We start from the raw sequence: 18,346 nt of genomic DNA, 5'->3' as shown, positions 1-18,346 counted from the left end.
TCAAAATGTGATTGTGATTGTAAGGGATGGAAAAAGTTCATTGACATAGGAGGGTATGAATGGGGGTCCTTTATTTCTGTATTCTTAATTTTTTAGACCATTTTTCTGTGCTTTGTATATTTTTGGCCCATAATTCTCTATTCTTAATATTTTAACACCTCATTATTCTCTATTTTTTATGTATTATGGTCCATTTTTCTCTATACTTATTATTTTTAGCCCATTATTCTCTATTTTGTAAAGCCCCATCCAAACCCTCACATAGTTAATTGTCTTTACTTCAATAGATTCTGGCAATTCAACAAAAAGCAGTTGACAATGTTAACAGAATTATTGGTAGAAACAGTGAATGTGTAACGCCCATATGCAGACAGACAATATAATACAAAAATTATAACACTGGTTGTGCTTCATTTACAGTAATTGTTTCTCATTTCAAAAGTCTTGTAAGTTCATAGGTGTCAGCTCTACAGACTTTGATGGAAGTCTTAGCATATATTTTTTTTATTTCTTAGATTAGTTCATTCCATGAAGGCCTGTCTCTTGAGGGAGATGTATTACTATAATTATCCTCAGAGTATTTTTTAGTTTATACAATTTTGCAATGATCTAGACATCAAATGTAAGCTAATATATGTTTTCATTGATTATTTTCATTTCAAACTGACTAAATACTTATTTTTTTTCTAAATAGACCATTTTGCTGCTAAAAGCAATGTAAAATACTGAAGTACACAATACCAAATAGGTTCTATGATAAATCTTGCCATTAAATTAATTTTTCTGAGTTGGAGAAAAGTTGATACATTTGTGCAATTACAATAGGGCTTTTTCCAGTGATAGTTTTTTCGTCACAGGACAAAATGTCAGCAGACTCAAAAAAGCTGATTTGTAAAGTCTGGTTAATTACTTGACATGTGAATCTTACAACATTTATCAATTTTGTTTAAGGTCATTAATAGATAATTATTAAATTAATGCATTGAAGAAGAATAAATAGCAAGTTTAATATGCTGACTTCATAAAGGTAATGCATGTTCATGACATGGCATTTGACTTCAGGTTTAAATCAAGTTATAAGCTCTTGAAAAGTTATTTAAACACCATAGATTTCAGAAGAATCAGTAAAAATTCTTTTATTTGTGTGTCAATTAAAAAAAAAGAATCCACTTAGAATATACAATTCTATATAAATTTGAAAGAGGTTATTATTGATAACTTAAGTCTTTTTATTCATCAAGATATATAGATATTGAAGTATCATATAAAAGATAGCTGAATGGTAAAGTAGTATATCTATTTAACCAGGTGTTTTAATTCCCACCCACTTTTTATTAAGTCGGTTAAATTTCGCCCAGCCATGTAATTTTTTACTTGCAATTACATTGTTTGTAGATGATGTTACCAAAATTCCTATCTGGTCTTTGATACTGTTTTTTGTTTGATTTATCACTCAAGCATGTTATCTGATATGCCAGCAATCTAAATGAAGCGTAACCAATAGGGTCAGAGGTTGAATGAAACAGAAAGATGAAAATGTTTCAAGTTGTATACCCTTTGCAGTTTTTCTTTGACCCGAAGGTAATATCTTTGTTGCTTGGCATTAATTTGGTTGACTTTATTGACAGATAAATCTTTATCACATGTTAACATTATCTTTCCAACTTTAGAATTCAAAAAGTCACTGAAATGGAAGCTGGACTTCTGTTGTAATAGACCTACGTCAGAGCATAACAGATATTTTAATTGTAGATATTTGCATAGAAATCATTTACATGTGATGTTTCTGGGAGATTATTTGATCGTACATTGTTTTATTAGTATTTCAAGATTAAGTTTCAAAGTATTTATTTAATCAATGCAGTACACCTGTCTTTCTTTTTTTGCAAATGCATGCATTTCATGAAAACAATTGTTTCTAAAGTAATGCATTTCTCCATATCATCAGGTGATATTCACAAGGGCGGATCCAGGATTTTTGAAAGTGGGGGCATAGAATAAAATTGCTCGCCGAGCGTAGCGAGTCGAATTTTGTTTTGGACCTTTTTGGGGCTAAAAAACATAAAATAAGTGTAAAATGCACTAATTTAACGGTTCCTGACGTGGGGCATGTATGTTTTATAGTTAAAGTGTAAAGGTTGAAAATTTTTTATGCTGACCTGTATTCTCCCCATTAATTGTCTATTATCAAACTGATTGGATGGATCCAAATCTATGTACCATTATATTTGATGTGGGATTTGTCAGTAAGAAATGGACATGGAAATACTTTCCCTAGCTAATTCATTCACTGAAATAGAGGGCGCAACTAACATCTGAAGAATGCATTGCAAATTTGTGATTCGTACGCCAGATGTATCTGATCATACATACTTATATAATTGATGTTTTACTTTATTCAATTATCAATAAAAAATGAATCCACAAAATCATTTATTGAGAGTTTTTTAGTGATATATTCTGCACTAATCTTTCGTCAAAGTAGGGTTAACTAGAAGCATCTTCCTCTGATTTCTTCAAGAAAAATCTTCAATGATTCTCTCGTAGTCAAGTTCAATGTTTTAATGGACATACAAAAGTAATAGACAGGGACAGGGGACATACAACAGTAATTCATTTAAGCGTTAACAAAAATTACGCTCGTTTTTTTTATACATTTTATGTTAATTAATTTTTTTTTTCTAATAGCAAAAAGTGGGCAAGATTATTGTTCTCAACCCAGGTACGACCAGTATGTTTTTAAGGCAAAAAGTCAGGGCCAGAATATTTTTCTCACTAAAGTATATGTGTATATATTATTCAGAAATGTTATTAATGAGCTGGGGTTAAACATGTTTTCGTAGGTAAATATTATAGCTGTGGAACTTTTTTTTATCATGTGAGTGTAATAGAGTATTGCCTTCTGTTGGGTGGAATTGTGAAATATGAGTGTATACGTCCTTGCTCCATCCTTTGTTGCTTTGAAGCCTTAGCAATGTGTTACTGTAATTTGAATTTCAAAATGACTGAGTAACGTTTTTTCAACATACTGGTCAACTCTACGATAGCGAATCGTGTTGACTTTGACATAATCAATAATATATTACACATAAATACGAGGGAATAATATCTTTACAAGTAACGAATTGTCGCATAAAATATATGGGAAATGTGACAAAGTCAACGAAATCTAGTCTGATTAATCATTTTACAGTCTTAATTAAAAAAAAAGTGCATATAAAGGGGGGGGGGGGGGGGGGGTACGCCCTCTACGCCCCCCTCTGGATCCGCCACTGTATTCATATTAACTCATTCAACCCCCCCCCCTTTCTTTTTCACCTAAGAGTAAATGGTAAATGATATGCATTGATGGAGATGTGGAGTACATGTGTATTTGTCAATGAGACAGCAACCCAATGACACTAATAATCAAAAGACATCTAGAAATCAAGGTACAGTCTTCAACAATAGACAGTACTTTAACAATATGTCAAGCTATAGATTGTTGACAATATGGACAAAACTGCACGGAGTGTGATACAAAAAAGTGATACGAAAATCTGCGTTTATTTGAATGGCTTATCCAGCATCACAAGATGATATAATACAGCATTTCCATTGGCTATTCGTTTGGTCAATGATGACTTTCAAAGGTTAAGATGATGTACATTTTGTCCATGGCAACGGACATATGTGATTTCTTCAATAATATACAAAACACTCACACATTTCACCCTGACAATCTTTTTTTTGTCAAATTTTATTACATTCTGAAGCGTACAAAAAGTCTTAAAATGTCTTATGTTAAAGTTTGACACCGAAAAAGGACATATGACGTCATACTGGAATGAGCAAAAGCCTAGATCAACATTTCGCGCAATTTTTGATTTAACACATGGAGAGTGTTGACCATAAGAGAAATAGGTTTAACAACTTGTGAAAATTGGATATCACTTGATATCAACTCTTGTTATTTAATTTAAATAGTAATAATAAACTTGCAGAAGGCTCTTTTATTATTATATTGAAATTAAATAACTCGAGTTGATATCAAGTGATATCCCATTCTCACTCGTTATGAAACCTATAATTCTCCTTACAAATATCCAAAAAAATATCACACTACCAATTTTGGATTATTTTTGCTTCTGAAATGGTTTTTTTTTTCCCTTCAGCAGTTGAAATGCTCATCAAAATTAGATTTCAAATAAGTCAACATGGATGAAGTCATCAATAAACCCCTTATAGGAGTTGATTGCCCTTAAAATGATATTTAAGGTACCAATTTTTCTGGACCAGATGCACATTTTGACAAAAAATGTCTCTTCAGAGATGCTTGAGGCCATTGAATTTTATATAAGTAAATTTTAATAACACAATATCTGTATTTCATGCCAGTATAGAACTACTGGCTACTGGGCTGGTGATACCCTCAGGACTAGACCAGATGCGCATTTCGACAATAAATGTCTCTTCATTGAGGCTTCAGAAGTTCAGAGGTCTTTTACCCATTTAAGTGGAAACTATAATAGATAAAAAGAAATTGGTTAAGCAAAAATGTTCAGAATGTGAAGATCTACAAATAAGTTTATATGGGCAAAATTGTCAAATGAACCCTTATAGTTTTTGCTCTTGACAGATTTTTTTTACCAATTTTTGTATTTTTTGCAGAAATTATAATAATAATTTTGCAGAAACTATAATAGAGAGGAATAGTTAATAGCAAAAATGTTCAGCACAATAAGATTTACAAATAGTAAAAAAAAAGAGAGTTATTTCCCCTGAGTGGTCAACTTTACCCATTTTTTTTTGCATTTTTGTCAAAAACTTGTGGATAGAGAGAAACTTTAAAAAGCAAAAATTAGCACCAAAATAAGATCTTCAAGTATTTATTGCCCTTAAATGGAGATTTTTTATTTTTTACAAATCCTATAATTTTGCCAATTTTTTAGAAAATTTTAATCTACTGGTTAGATCTACAAAAATTTCCCTAAATAAGATTTACAAATAAGCAAACATAACCAATTGCAAACAAAAGTAAAATAAATATCAAAATGGCATATTTTTTACCACAGGAGCGATGCAGGCTCTCGGGAGCCTCTTGTTCCATGTATAATCCTCACAAAATCTGAAACATTTGTATACCCTGCAGCTTGAAAAAAGTTTTGTGACCCTGTAATAAAGTTTGTGTACAGGTTAAGTAGCATGTTACATGTTTAGGGGGGTCATGTTACCCTTCTTTTTTATACATTCCTACAATAGATATTTGCTAATGGATCGATTCCACTCTATAAAAATTGATAACCATATTTTTTACTGGTCTACCTATAGGTTATACCAGTCAGAAGGGGAATTTGATAGTGGTCAAATATTTTTTCCTCAGTCTTTAATATTTAATACTCTCCATATAAATTGACGTAACTGAATTTTGTTTTTTACTGTAATCTGTGTTTGTATTTTATCTATATATATGTATGTTTATATGGTCTTATAGAATTTTAATTGAAGAAACTATAAGATGAAATCTTTCTATTTCTTGTGTAGAAAATTCCAAAAGTTATATTCTTTATATACACCTTATCGCTATTCCCGCTTGACTCGAGAATCTGTCCCGCTCGAACTTTTGACGTCATACAACAATCACTTTTCCATTGTGGCGTCAGACATTTTCTATTATGACGTAAAAATTTTACGGGAACTTGTGTGATGTCCAGTAATGGCGGACAAATAGCGATAAGGTGTATTTGTGTGGTGTAAACCCAGACATTTCACCCAATAGCCTCTACTGGGTTATCTGTTTTCTCTTTCTTCTGTATGGTAGATCAATAACCTTTTTCCTACTCTTCAGATTTTTTGACATTTTAAAAATATTTACATATAATTATAATACAATCAGACCTGTGGTTTAAGTATTAGATAATAAATGCATTATCGATCTTTTTAAATTTTTGGTTTGATTTTTTATAATGATACTGGTTTACCAACTACTTAATCATTATATCTGAATTGGTACCGCATATTTGACCTAAAAGGAAAGAATAATTAAACTTAACACATATATTTTTTATGTGGAAAAGGAAACCAACTGTGTTATAATTGATCACATCCAGTAAAAATCTTTTTTTTTAACTAAAAAGTGAATTTTCCAATTTATCGGTACCTCACTGTGCTAGAGGTATATAGAGTTTATTTTAATTCATTAGAATCAATTTCCATAGGCTTGGTAGTATGTGTGTTTGGTTTTTACTAGTTTTTTGTTATTAATGAGAAAAGGAATATGTGGTAGATGTACATGACAACTATGATGTTACACTTGGAAAAAATTGTTTTATAGATGTATCAATATCCTTATTTTGTTGAAACTTTATCTGCAAACACTAATGTTGAAAGGTTATAACTTTTCTTTATACAGCAGTTCATATCAAATTCAGATGACCATTTTTTACAGGGTTGTCCATTGCATTTGAAACTCACTAAAATGATCATTGTTCTTATTATTTTCTTTGCTTGATGAAGGTATTAATGGATATTTATAAAGATTGACTTTGCCTAGTATGGTGGTTGATGTATTGTTAGTAGAATTTTAGAGTTAGAAAAATACTGGTACACAAAAATTAAAATGATGGTTCATCAAAGGAGTAAATTTGGTAAGTGCCAGATTTAGCCCAGAATATAAAGTCCATTGTTTCCAGATAAAAAAATGTAGGAAGTTAATGAAAAGACATGTAAGAAAGTGAAATAGGTCAAAAGTAGAGATTTTTTGTAAAAATTGACAAAATCGTCTGGATTTCAACCTAATTTAGGCCTAAAAAGCAAAGATCGCAGGATTCCACAAACTAAATGTTTAAGTCAGATATGTAAGTTGTTTTAACAAACATTATGTTACAAGATCTTTTTTGTCAACCCATGCGTTCTATATTTCATGTCATAAAATACAATGAAAATTGGTCAATTTTCATATATATTTTCATTGAAAATAAAGGTAAACATTATGTTATTTGTGACATCACGAAAACAATGCTAGTACGTTAATTTTCAACAAATAGACCTATTTCCTATCTTGTCGTTGTTTTAGCTATAGTAACACATTGTGAAATTGGTCAATAAGTCCTTATTTTATATTTGTGAGGTAAATATGGGCCATTTTTGGACCTTATTGAACCTACTCCTTTCTTTTCACAACATGGATGGTCATGGATAGTTGAGGAATTAGTTTATTTAGGTATGGCTGACATCTATATTAATCACTCTGTATGCCAATAATTTCCATTCTTGATGCACACAATATTTCTTGTTTATATATACTATAATCTAATTCAAGACTTTGTATTGATTGAATACTTTAAGTCTAAAATCACATTCATTGGTACTTTGACTTCCACAAAAAAAGTGTTCTAGAATGATAAAAAAAAAAATCGATTTAGAAGTTCTGTAATTTTAAATTGTTTCATGGAAAAATTATTCACATACAAATATAATAAAACAACTAAAATTTGAAAAACATATTTGTTTTTTTTTTATCAGGGCATGGCAGACGACGGAACTTGACCAGTGTAGATTTGATTGAAAGCCATCAGGGGACACATATATTACAGGTATATATGCATTTTGAGAATGTTCAACATTTTTTCCCCGTGAATTTTTTTTGTAGAATTCTATTTCTGTGTTATATTTGGACTACAAAACTTATAAACTTTAGGTTTATTTAGCCAGAGTGGCTAAAAATTTCTTTTTGTTATTTAAGATATTTGAATACCAAGTCACTTTAAAAAAAATAGATGACTCGGATGAACTTTTGGTCTTCTTTATTGACCTATAGATAATTACTCTTTTCAAGAAATTTGCAATTTGGCACTGTCACAAAAGTGTAGATGAATTCATTTTTCTTTTAAAGTATGCACATTATTTCTATATTTGTCTACAAATTAAGTCTATTGGTATAAGAGTTCTGTAAGACTAAAGTTTTGTCAAGTCTGGAAAGTTAATGGCAAATTAGAACTTTCTTCATTGGATGGACATGAGAGCATGCACCACCCACTTTGGACATTTTAAAACTAGATTTACCAATAATTAATATTTAAATTCATTCTGACAGTGACAAATCATTTTTGTAATAAATGGTGATTATCAATAATAAACACTAATTTGTACATTATATTTTATGAAAAAACAACACTTTATGACAAGTTAAAATATCTTTTTCTTAAAATAATTCTGTTATTGTCACTTCATTAATGTAGATTTTATTTTAAAATATGATTTGCTTATTAGTATTAACATTAGAAGTTCAATCTTAATTCATCTTATTGACTGCTTTTTACAGGATTTTTGGCCCCAGTACATATAAAAGTCCTCCACTTACAGATCAATTGGTGCACAAATATTTACATAACTTAATAAATTTGTCTCCAACTGCATGCATAAATCATCTTATATTTAGGAAAAAAAACATTTATATAACTAGAAGTAAATTATGATTTCTTCATTCAAGATTGATTGATAGATTGTCGTTAGCTTTGCATCCAGCGGTAAATATTTCATGCATGTTTAGATTGAGAACAAATGAACAATAGGTCACTTTAGGGTTATTGCAACCATATTAAATAGGGGGCAGAATTTTTGGATAGAGGTGGAAATAGTGTGAAATTACGGGAAATCCTATGCATGTTTCCAAGCAACTGTTCTATTTCAATTATGTTTTACTGTATTTTTCAAACCATTTGCACCTCCATTATAAAAATCTTCCCCCTATTCAATATGGCTACAATAACCGTGAAAGGGCCTATTGATACAATATGTGGGTCCTGCAATAAGGGGATGATGGACAGGAATTTTAGAATGCTATTGGAAAATGGGGGCATATTGGATAGGGAAGCCTTGCAACAGGCCACTTACGGACCTCTCTAAAAGTTGTTGCAAAGGTTCTTAAAATGCAGAGAGCTTGTACCCCCCATTTTGGCTAGGGTTATACTGACGTTCAAAAGATAATGTAAAGCGCTTGGTATTCCAATGGAGACTAACTGTACCCCCCTTATCATAGATTAGTTTCTTTACAATACCTCAGAATTCAAAGAACACAATATTTCCATAACTAAAATTCTCTTTAACGTTCATATATTCTAAATTGGTGAAAACCTAAATTTTATTTCAAATATAGAGATTTCTAGAGGAAATACTGTAGGAGTTTAATGATAAGTGGTATTTTCACACCTAGCTTTTGTCAGTAATATTTATAAATTAAACTCATTTAGGAATGACCTCTAAATCTCTCATTTTGACCTACCTAAGACCCACTGACAAAGACATGAACTACTATCTTTACTTCCATGGAGAAAGATGAGAGTATATCAGTAGATTGTACCAAAATTTTTTACTTAACAAGACTGAAATGACTGCTGAACTGCTTTCGTATTCTGTAAAAATTTATCATTGCTGCTTAAATCCGTTTAGTCATATATGAATTCCACATCTGAAATGACCCAGTAATTAAGCAATACATTTTAAGTATGAGTAAATACTGTAAATTCAGATAAATGCGAATATTGCGACTGGGTAACTATTGCAATAATAAGAACTCGCATTTTGATATCTGACACATATATCCGTATGTCGATTTTCCTGAAATCGCAATAATTAATCTTGCATTTTTGTCTATTCTTCGAAAATAGCAATGATAATTGAACGCATTAATTTCTGAATTTACAGTAATAACATTATTTGTTTGATGCACTACTCTTTGTAAAATAACAATGCTCACAAAGACATATTATGCCATTTGATTTTATTGAATTTCCACAAAGAACAATTTTCATTTCCTGAGACAATATTAGAAGCAATGATCATGTTAAAGACCAGTATAATCCATCCTAATCCAACAAAGATCAAGTCCAATAAAGGACAATAACCATCAGCTGACCTTATAATTTAAGGTCAATTTACATGCAATATCAATGTCAATGGCACACGATTCATGCTTCATTTGTCATTTGATGGCAATTGAGAAAAAATAGGTAATAATTATTTTGCATCATAACAAAATTAACAAAAGGTATAATGCCATAACAGTGGTTGCTTATTTCACTCAATTCAATTGTGAGGATATATCACAAAAACTAAAATGGTTCTAGATTTGGTGTTATTGTAATTTCATGTATGATTTCATTCCTAATGACGTTTGTACATATTGTATAGGGTATTTTAATGTATTTATATGAGATTTATGGGTTATTATGTTAATTTCTTTCTAACTTTGATTGCCTATTAAAGTCCATCTATTGTCACCTGATAAAAGTGCAAATGATAAAGATTTACTACATATTTTTTGCCTATTTTCCATTGTTTGATTATCATAAAAGAACCATGTCAAATACATTACAATAAATAAGCTTTGTGTTTAATCATTTTGCCATTACTCAGCATCTGATGCCTGTTTTCTGGGACTTTTAAACAAATCATCTCCTCCTAGCCAACTAAAATGATTACACATCTTTAAAGAGTTTACTATAAAAAGTGTGTCCGCTGACCCATATTCAAAGCGACATGGCCACTATGGCTAAAAATAGCTCACAAGGGTAGAACGAAAATAATTGTCTGATGGATTTAAGAGCATAGTATAGAAATTCTCATGAGGTGTAAAAGCTCAGATATTCCATATCTAATTTTACCAACAGCATTGTCAGACAACTCTTTATAGGAGTTATTGACTTTAAATGATGATTTTTGATGAATTTTTGCATTTGTATGGAACTAAGGAGAAATGGTATGGTTGCCAATGAGACAACTATACACTGAAGACCAAAGGTTAAGGATGGGTTCAACTACAATTAAGTCAAAACTCATACCATATATAGTAAACTATAAAAGTTTTTTAGATGGCAAAATATATAACAATTTAGTAGAAAAAACCAACAGCCTGATTTAAACTAAAACAACAGATAGCAACCAAAGACAACACTGGATTACAGGCCCATACCAACAGCCTGATTTAAACTAAAACAACAGATAGCGACCAAAGACAACACTGGATTACAGGCCCATACCAACAGCCTGATTTAAACTAAAACAACAGATAGCGACCAAAGACAACACTGGATTACAGGCCCATTGAATCGCACCCTTTTGTTGGCTATCATTCCAGCAGATACAATAGGATCTGTGATATAAATTTCCATTTGAAAACAATTCTTGATATTGTCTAAAGCATATATTTCTGATTGCCATTGCAGTTCAATGGATTTTGCTGGTAGTAGTGTATGTGAAAACATATCTAAATTCTATTATTATGGGGCATCATTTGTGTCTTACAAACAGTAGATGTTTAAGTAACAAATCACTTCAACCATCTGTGTCAATGTGTTATGTCGGGCCATGCTTCTTTCTTGTCTGTTACTTATTCCTAATCTGAAAACTTAATTAAAATGAATTGTATGGACAAATGTAAAAATGTCTGCTTATTTTCAAGTACCAATTAAATTTGGAAATGATAGTTTGAATATCAGGATCACTTTTCTTTAACAAGGATCATAAGATAACATGCCAAGAGTACGGCTGATTTTATAGCGAATGATAACTCAAGACTACCAAAACTAAATTAACACAAAAAGAAGCAAGAACACATTTAACTTGACATCATGAATTAGTAGTTTCAATGGTAGCATGCAACTGAATTTCATTTCTTTTATTGATAGAAAATATTTTTCAATTTGCATACATATATATTACCATATTGTTTATCTGTCAAAGGCATGTCAATTAATTTAACTGTAACTATGCATATTAAATTTGCATATATTTGTTTTCAGTCTCTGGATGGTTTTGCCTTTGCTCTTGGAAGTGATGGAAGATTTTTGTACATATCAGAAACTGTCTCAATATACCTTGGGCTTTCACAAGTAAGTTTTCTTCATTTGAAGAACATTTTGCCATAACCCTAAGAGCTTAACAAATTATTTCAACTCTAGAAAAAAATGAAATGCAGAAACATAGAACAGAACAAATTTGATACAACATGTTTTTTTTTATATGAATAACATCCTGTTTGCATAAAAAAAGCTTGACATACAATGATTTAACTAAATACAATTCTATTTGCCAACTATGAGGTTGTCATGGTTCTTTTGTGTGCATAAAAACCAAGAAAAATTGAGGACAGCCATGAAGTGATAAGGATAACAAAAATGCATATTAATGCCAACTCTTAATACGCAATATGAAACTTATAAATATGGAATATATTTTGATTGCATAGAGTACAGGTATATAAAACACATGATCAGTTACCAAGCAAGGGCATGCGTATATAAAACACATGATCAGTTTCCAAGCAAGGGCATGCGTATATAAAACACATGATCAGTTTCCAAGCAAGGGCATGCGTATATAAAACACATGATCAGTTTCCAAGCAAGGGCATGCGTATATAAAACACATGATCAGTTTCGAAGCAAGGGCATGCGTATATAAAACACATGATCAGTTTCCAAGCAAGGGCATGCGTATATAAAACACATGATCAGTTTCGAAGCAAGGGCATGCGTATATAAAACACATGATCAGTTTCCAAGCAAGGGCATGCGTATATAAAACACATGATCAGTTTCCAAGCAAGGGCATGCGTATATAAAACACATGATCAGTTTCCAAGCAAGGGCATGCGTATATAAAACACATGATCAGTTTCCAAGCAAGGGCATGCGTATATAAAACACATGATCAGTTTCTAAGCAAGGGCATGCGTATATAAAACACATGATCAGTTTCCAAGCAAGGGCATGCATCAGATTAAGTATGGTGTTCTATTCTGAAAGTGGAGATGATATTGATGCAGTGTCATGACAGTTGATGATATGATCACCAGTTGAAGCGCTATAGGAAGTCATTATCTGCCCTCCAGACTTATAAGTATTGTACTGTTTATGCGGGCAGTGTTGTTGGTGCCAAAACTGAAGTAAAAAAATATGATATTACACGTTAAAGCAAGTTTATAACAGGAACTAGCTATTAACAATTTCATGCATATGAATTAAATTAATTAAATAAGATGTGTGGTATAAATCAATGATTAAAACCCAAGATACAGAATCCTTAAAGTCATCTGCATATTCTGGGTTTGTATATTGCAAAACTATAACCATTTGAATATGTGCCAGTCCTGTAAACATTATGTCTAAATGCCAGCAAATAATGTTTAAATAAGATATTTATAAGCCAGTGACCTGTTTTACTTTCTGCCTTTTTGGCAGTAGTAATAAATAATGTTGGCACTGATAAAAAGAATCTGACATACCATGTAAAGTGAATGTTTGGGAAGAATTTTTACTGCCTTGTCATAATACGATATAAAACATTTGTATTGTTTAGTCTTCCTTTTTACCGAACATGTTGAACGGTGATCCAAAACTGTTTGGGACTGTATAAGGACTGCTCTTTTAACTTCCTACTATAAACAGCCCTGTACTTGTTAAGTTGCCTGACTTAAAAGATTTATAGAACAGTTATTTTAAAACTTTCTATTCATTAGATGATTTATGTCTTACATCGCATATAACTGCCACCATCTGATAGTAAATTTAAATTTTCAAAATCCAAAAATAAATGAAGTCAAACTGATGCAATTAAATTTAGTTTTTGTTTATTTGTTTTAAAAAAAATATTCAACTTTTTAGAATATTTTCTTAACTACTGTAGATTCATTTATTGTCGTGGATTGAGGAAAACTTGCGTGGAACATTTAAATTTTTGGTTCCCATGTACCAACGAAATCCACAAAAATTGGTATCCAACGAATAAAAACGAATCAACAGTAACTACTCTTTTCTGGCTCCTCATTTATAAGCCTGTTTCATTTCTATGGAAACCCTTTATTAAATGTTGACATGAAAAGATGATAGTTTTAATAGCCAAGATCAAGTTGTTATAGTTGAGTTTCATTGGTAGAATTCTGAAAATTAATGTTTATTTTGGAACACAAAGCTAATTTGAGGCAGCTTTAGATGACAATTGAATAATTTATTTAAAGTATAAAAGAAGACATGTTATATATTTTTGTTTACACCCTTTATGAAATTGTTAAAGTAAAGAAAATTAATTTTAACATTTAAATATAAATATAATTTTATAATAAATGAATTATATCTTTTTTAGGATTAATTAATAGGTTGTGAACTTTCATACATTTAGTAACAGGATATAATGATCTGTCATACTTATTGTGTCATTTTATTTTATGCTTAAAATGATGTTATTAATTCAGTAGTATTCTCAAGATCATTTTTGTCCATGGATTTACAGAAAAGATTAGGAAAAGAGAGATTTGTGGGACAAATATGATAAGCATATCTGGCGATATAAATGATGATTTAAGACATCATATTTTCTTTGTTTTAAATCTGTAAATTTCAAGAAAAGATTTAAAATGACAAATATATGTCATTAAAAGTCCATTTTTATTTGTCATAATTCAAGCTAATAAGACTTTCTAAATAGAATTTTCTTTATCTTTCATTAGATTTCAGTATAAAATTATAAAGAAATAATGATTACTAGCAATATTCTAATATGGAATAACACCGTTACAGATTAAAGGGACCTCATCTGTGGATGTCATTAACAGAGATCCTATGTTTATCAATGTCAGTCTTGCGGCAATCTGTTTGCATACAAATTGATTCGGACTAAATTAACAAAACACCACAATCATCATTTTACAATCGTTCAGATAAGTCCTAATGATTACTATCAAAATAATTTGTGCTAGAAGTTGCCTTTTACAGTTTTGCATCTTAACTAGACTTCTTCAATTATAGAGACAATTTTGTTATTGTCAGGAGTGACTGGATACCTGTCAGTGACAGAGAGGTCATCCCCCTAATGACTGTTCCCTGGGGGCTATTAATAATATCTTGTCATTTACAATTCCACCTCAAATTAAAACAATCCTCAAATTACAATAATTAATTTTGTCCTTTTATATACATATTGTTTGCTGTTGACAGTTAAAAGTTTACTTTTTATTTTATTGAAAAGGCGAAGATCTAAGCAGCGTCAAAATGTAGGTAAAGAAAGGATGTTTGCAAGAAAAGCAGTTTTTTAGACTCAATTTTGGGGGATTACAAAGTGTTATATTTAAAAAAAAAATTTGTTTAAGTAACTTTTAATATGTATGTGTTTTTTTTTCATACATTAATCACAAATCCTTTACTATTTATAAGATATGATATATAATGATTTTATATAATTTAGATTAGAACTTTTTTTTTAATATTTTACATCTAAAGAACACATAGGTCAAATACTGAAATAGCCCTCACTTTTATATCACTGTATCTAAAAGTTAAATATTATAGAAACTTACATATGAACAGGAAAAAGGTGTGTTGCTTTTACAGATTTCTTAACTCTGCTTGATCTTTTGGTTACTGAAAAGATGTATAGAAATTAATAAAAGAAAATTACAAAAGTGATAAATACCAGTTAGGGAAAATCATTCAGTTATAAAATTAGTAACTGGGGTTAATATAAATCCAGACTAGATCTCAGCAATATTTGAAAGGCACTTGACAGCCTTTGTAAAAGAAAGAAATATTATTGAAATTATGCTTCTAAAATAAAGAAAATTTGACTAGAGAGATTGTTTATGTTCAAGTATACTTTGAAGTTTCAATTCAGTTTGTTCTGATATAGGTGTGTTTTTTTTACTTATTTGAGTTGTAAAACAAAGTTGTCTTACTTACTTGAGTTGTATAACACATTTTTTTTTAATTATTTGAGATGTAAAATTCAGAAACATACATGTTTACCTATTTATATACATATAGTTGAATTGTTTTGATTACTGTTTTGTTGGGTCTTTTTCGTCATTTAATCAGGTGAATATATGAATACATTAATGATTCTTGTAAAATAAGTTTTTCTCTGCAAAATAAGCTGATGATAAATTCCCACAAACAAGTAACCAAATAAGCCTGACTCATACCACAGAGTTAACAGTTCAGTGTTATTTTTATTCTTAGAAATGTTAACATTTTTCAAAATACGGTGAACCATGCAATTAAGGAATAAAGAGATGTGGTAGGACTGCCAAGGAGACAACAGTCCACCAAAAGGCAAAATCATGTGACAGAGAATACACCTTATTGTTGAGAATTTCAATTACTGGACACCACAGGCCAACAGTTAAAATATTGATGTGTCAATAAAAGCTGTTTGATGCCACAGTGCAAAAGTGGTTGTTGTACAGGTACAGTTCCAGAAATAGACAGACACAGATCAAGCAATTTCTTAAATGCGAGCAGTGGTTGTTCTCTTGGTATCTTTTGCAAAAGGGAGGAGCCATTCCAGCTTTAAAAGTTGTCAATTTTTAAGTGATTTGAAAAAAAAGTTCCCCCTAAAAGTGGGGTTCCAACTTTCAGCCTTGGATGGGTAGAGACCGATATCGTACAGTTAGCTGTAAATGTCATACATAATTTTAAATGTGAAATGTTTAAGGAGACAACTAACAGGATTGTTAGAAGTCAATAACATTGAAGAACAAATATAACAGAAATCAGCCACTGTAATGCTGGCTTCTTCCTTTTGGATAGACATATAGATGTAGATGTCTAGAGTAATGGTAAATGTCTTTTGGTTATTTGTATTATTGGACATCTCTTTTTATTTAAACATATGGTATGAGGTGGGTTTATTCAGGTTTGTGACCAATGTGTGACTCAACCAACCCACAACTGTGACAGAAGTGTAACGTCAACCAAAGCAACATACTGTAATTTGATTCAGAATTATTGCGTGCATTTATTATTGCGATTTTTTAAGAAATGACAAAAATGTGAGATTTATTATTGCGATACGCCTGTATACAGATATATGTATCAGGTATCGAAATGCGAGTTCTTATTATTGCAAAACCCACCCAGTCACATATTTCGCATTAATGAAAACCTTGCAATAATTTCTGAATTTACAGTAGTGTAAAAACTACTTGACATGGTCCTAACTCAGGTCAGGACTTCAGGTAAACCACATCTTAAATAATTTGCAGTAGACAGGAAATATTGGCCTGAGATTACTCATAGTACAGAAAACTGATTAAACAACTTAAGCAGACACATAGGATATATTTTCCTAGACTTTCATAGCTAAAATGACATAACTATTAAAAATTAAATTATGCCTTGTAGAATCTAATCACTTGTGACCTGTCAGTCCTAATTAGATTAATGTCAGTCATTAAGATTTCGTATGATATATTTGGCAAAAAAGGTCATGGTGACAGTGATTACTTCTTCAGTATAAGATTAATTATCAAAGACTAAAAAGCAGTTTTCAAGATCAACCTCTATACTTTCCCGAAAGTAGTGCTTTATATGCCAAAAGAACTATCACCATCTCTTTGTGTTTGTCCTCTTAAACATTTTTTACAAAACTTTCAATGAAACCAGCAGACCATTTATATATAAACTTTGCTTGAATGATCATTAGGATGTCTTAATTAAACTTTGTGGTTAATTTTTTGTCTGTCTGCAATGAAAGTCGCAGGATGCTAGACATAGGGATGCTAATCTAACAGGGATGGTGACAGCCTTAACGATTTGTATAAAGCTATAAACTTTATAAGGGAGAAGAACTGGATGCTTCAAACATTGTATATAGAAGCCTTATGTTACAAAGTTTCCATCTGTCTTATACCTCTTTTCCCTGACCTCATTTTCATGGTGTAGTGACTGCTTAAAAAAATGTATCTGTCGTGTTGTCATGTGAATTTCTCATGTGTTATGAGTAGTATGATAACAATATTTGGTATATTGGATCCTCGCAAGGTTTACATGTCCTTTAGACACAGTTCACCTGACCTTGACTGCCTTTCATAGATCAGTGATCAAGGTTAAGTTTTCATAATATGGTCCCACTTTTCAGATAACTAAAGCATATGGTCACTATATATAGTGTATGGTATGAAATTGAGGTATGTATATCCATCTGGTAGGTTTCATCTGACCTTAACCTTTAGGATATATTTTCCTAGCCTTTAATCTAAGGCCAATAATTTTCATGGTTCATTGGTCAATGTTAAGTTTTTGTGGTTTGATCTGAATCTCAGATACTGTAAGCAATAGGTCAACAATTTTTGGTGTATGGAGTAATTGCTAGGTGAACATGTCTGTCTGGTATGTATCATCTGACCTTGACCTCCTTTTCACGGTTTGTTGGTCAATGTTACATGAGTAACGTGAAGTGTGCCACATGTGGTGAAGGATCTGCTTACCCTTGCAGAACACCTGAGACCACCCCCAGTTTTTGGTGGGTTCGTGTTGTTTAGTCTTTAGTTTTTTATGTTGTGTTTTGTTTACTGTTGCTTGTCTTTTGACTTTTT

At 31.0% G+C, this 18,346-nt stretch overlaps 1 protein-coding gene across 1 annotated transcript in view; it reads left to right on the top strand.

Annotated features, from left to right (window-relative positions):
- LOC127698329 (protein trachealess-like) overlaps window positions 1-18,346 on the top strand; it is a 64,698-nt gene that overhangs the window by 22,347 nt on the left and 24,005 nt on the right. The window contains exons 3-4 of the mRNA XM_052201734.1: window positions 7,504-7,574; window positions 11,781-11,870. Coding sequence (XP_052057694.1) covers window positions 7,504-7,574; window positions 11,781-11,870 — 161 coding nt within the window. The remainder of the gene's footprint in view (window positions 1-7,503; window positions 7,575-11,780; window positions 11,871-18,346) is intronic.

This window comes from Mytilus californianus, unplaced genomic scaffold (genome assembly GCF_021869535.1).
Source record: "Mytilus californianus isolate M0D057914Y unplaced genomic scaffold, xbMytCali1.0.p SCAF_4, whole genome shotgun sequence".
NCBI classification, from domain to species: Eukaryota; Metazoa; Mollusca; class Bivalvia; order Mytilida; family Mytilidae; genus Mytilus; species Mytilus californianus.
Note: the sequence above shows the minus strand (reverse complement) of the source record. Positions and strands in the feature narration are given on the sequence as shown.